This window comes from Scomber japonicus, chromosome 3, assembly GCF_027409825.1.
Source record: "Scomber japonicus isolate fScoJap1 chromosome 3, fScoJap1.pri, whole genome shotgun sequence".
Taxonomy (NCBI): Eukaryota; Metazoa; Chordata; class Actinopteri; order Scombriformes; family Scombridae; genus Scomber; species Scomber japonicus.
Genome location: NC_070580.1, coordinates 18798399 through 18800907, shown reverse-complemented (window position 1 = coordinate 18800907; position 2509 = coordinate 18798399). Strand labels below are relative to the sequence as shown.

The 2509-nt window shown below is 46.8% G+C and overlaps 1 protein-coding gene across 1 annotated transcript; it reads left to right on the top strand.

Moving 5' to 3' along the window:
- Nucleotides 1–1105: 1105 nt before the first annotated feature.
- LOC128355890 (G-protein coupled receptor 61-like) lies at nt 1106–2509 on the top strand. The gene has a single exon (XM_053316272.1). The coding sequence runs from the start codon at nt 1106–1108 to the stop codon at nt 2507–2509; it is 1404 nt and encodes a 467-aa protein (XP_053172247.1).

The following is a 2509-nucleotide window of genomic DNA, read 5'->3' as shown; positions in this document are numbered from 1 at the left end:
AAAGCTTGTTGTGTGTACACTGGGTCAAAATAACAAATTGCTAATCAGTAATGAGTGCAATGTTTTTTTTAGTGTACATTCATACAATCTTAGATCTGTGGTTTATACATTGGCAAGGACTTCCATAAATGAGCAATTATATTTTTGTGAGAAAACATACTCATACACAGTCAGTTTACACCTGTTTATACGTATAGATCTATATAAAAGATTCCACAGCAGATGTCATGTAAAAGGGCTATTACCTATTTAGTGATAGGATTGGCTTTAGGGAATTATCTTGTATTCATGCATTGGCAGGATGTATGCTTGAAAAGTATTTGGCCCCTGCAGCTTCTCAGCAACGACCACACTGGAACTATCTTTCACTTCTTTCTATATTAATACAAGTCTAAAGAAAGTGATCCATAACCGTTTATTTGTATTTTTCTACAGGACCAGTGTTATCATACACATGTGCTTCAGACATTTTGATTTGGTTGCAGAATTAGGAACTATGACCTGTTCAAGTGGCTCAACTCTGAATGAATTCTAATTGTTCAATCCATTTACTCACTCAGATGTCTCAGCTTGCTGCTAAAAAGGTGGCAAATGTCCCTTCCTTGAATAATGCATACTTGCATGAGTTAATTGGATTGAGGGTTGGTTTTGGATTACCTTATCAGTAAGATTGCCTTAACAGAGATTTGAGAGGCTTAGGAGGATTTATATAAAACTTCATCAGGGTGAATTAATCTTAATAATAGCTGAGGCAAAAGTGAGACTTAGCATGAGCAACTGATTGGTGGGATTCGTTCATATAAACCAGAAATGAAAAAAAGAGGTTGTGTTAGGAACACAGATGAATATAGGTACAAACATTAACAGATTATTTTACTCTGTCTTTCTTTTTTGTTTCTTAGGGTATGATGTGACTGATGTCAGACATGAAGATTTAGTAAATTTATGAAATCTGAACCTCCTGACGATCACATCATCCTTCGGACTACAAGGCAGCTTTTGACCTAATTTTCAAGCCGCTGTTCTCTAGCCGTACTTCCTGGCTGTGAAGGATGGGTGATGGGCCTATGACTGATTCTGCCTGCCTGCCTCATCCCACCCTTCAATGGAGCCAACGTGGAACTCCTCCCACCCACCTCCACAGCTCATGTCTAACATGTCTGCCTCCTCTCTGCCTGAGGGCTGGGCTCTGTCCCAGTCACTAGCCCTGTTGGCCATGCTAGTCATGGATCTGCTGGCTGTGGTGGGTAATGTGGCTGTCATGGCAGTCATTGCCAAGGCCCCACAGCTCCACAAGTTTGCCTTTGTCTTCCACCTGTGTTTGGTGGACCTGTTGGCAGCCCTGGTGCTGATGCCCCTCGGCATGCTCTCGAGCCGAGTCTTCTTCGGAGAGGCCCTGTGCAGGAGCTACCTCTTCCTCAGTGTGTGCCTCGTCAGCGCTGCAATCCTTTCTATCTCTGTCGTCAATGTGGAGCGTTACTACTACATCATACACCCCATGCGCTATGAAGTAAAGATGACTGTTGGCCTAGTAGCTTCAGTGCTGGTGGGGATATGGGTCAAAGCTCTGGCCATGTCAGCTTTGCCACTGCTCGCTTGGTTCCTGCAAGGTGGAAGAACTCCTCTACTAGAGGGTAGTGGGGTTGGCGGTGGAGGAGGTGGGGCTGTTCCATCTCCCCCTGCTCAGGGTCACAGGCGCTGTTCTCTGCATTGGACAGGGGGAGGATCAAACCGTTTGGCCTTCATGGTCCTCTTTACTCTGGTGTATTTCCTGTGTCCACTACTGGTGATTCTTGTTGTGTACTGCAATATGTTTAAAGTGGCTCGGGTAGCAGCCATGCACCATGGGCCTCTGCCTACCTGGATGGACACACCTCGGCGTCAGCGGTCGGAATCACTTAGCAGCCGCTCTACGATGGTTACCAGCTCTGGTACAGGGACCAGGACAGGAAGAGCAACTCCGCAGCGCCCCTTTGGGGGAGGAAAGGCTGCAGCAGTGTTGGCAGCAGTGGGTGGACAATTCCTTTGTTGTTGGCTGCCCTACTTTACTTTCCACTTGTATTCAGCACTGGCTGCCAGCCCACCAGCCATGCTGGCCTCTCTGGAGGAGGTGGTCACCTGGATTGGCTACTTCTGCTTCACCTCTAATCCCTTCTTCTATGGCTGTCTTAACAGACAGATCCGGGAGGAGCTGGGCAAGCATCTGCCTTGCCTGTTCCGTCGAGCAGGGTTTGAAATGGAGGACAGACTTCCCAGCCGTGAAGGATCCATAGAAGAGAATTTCCTTCAGTTTCTTCAGGGCACTGGCTGTAACTTGGATCCTCAAAACTCTCACAGCACCTCCAGCCCCAAGGGGGAGGCGTGCTGCCCCATGGCTCAGTCCCAACCACCTGAGCCAGCACAGCCCATACCCATTGATTTCCGTATTCCTGGACAAATTGCAGAGGAGACTTCAGAGTTTATTGAGACTGAACAGGTCAAAAACAACCATATATATACTGACAATTAA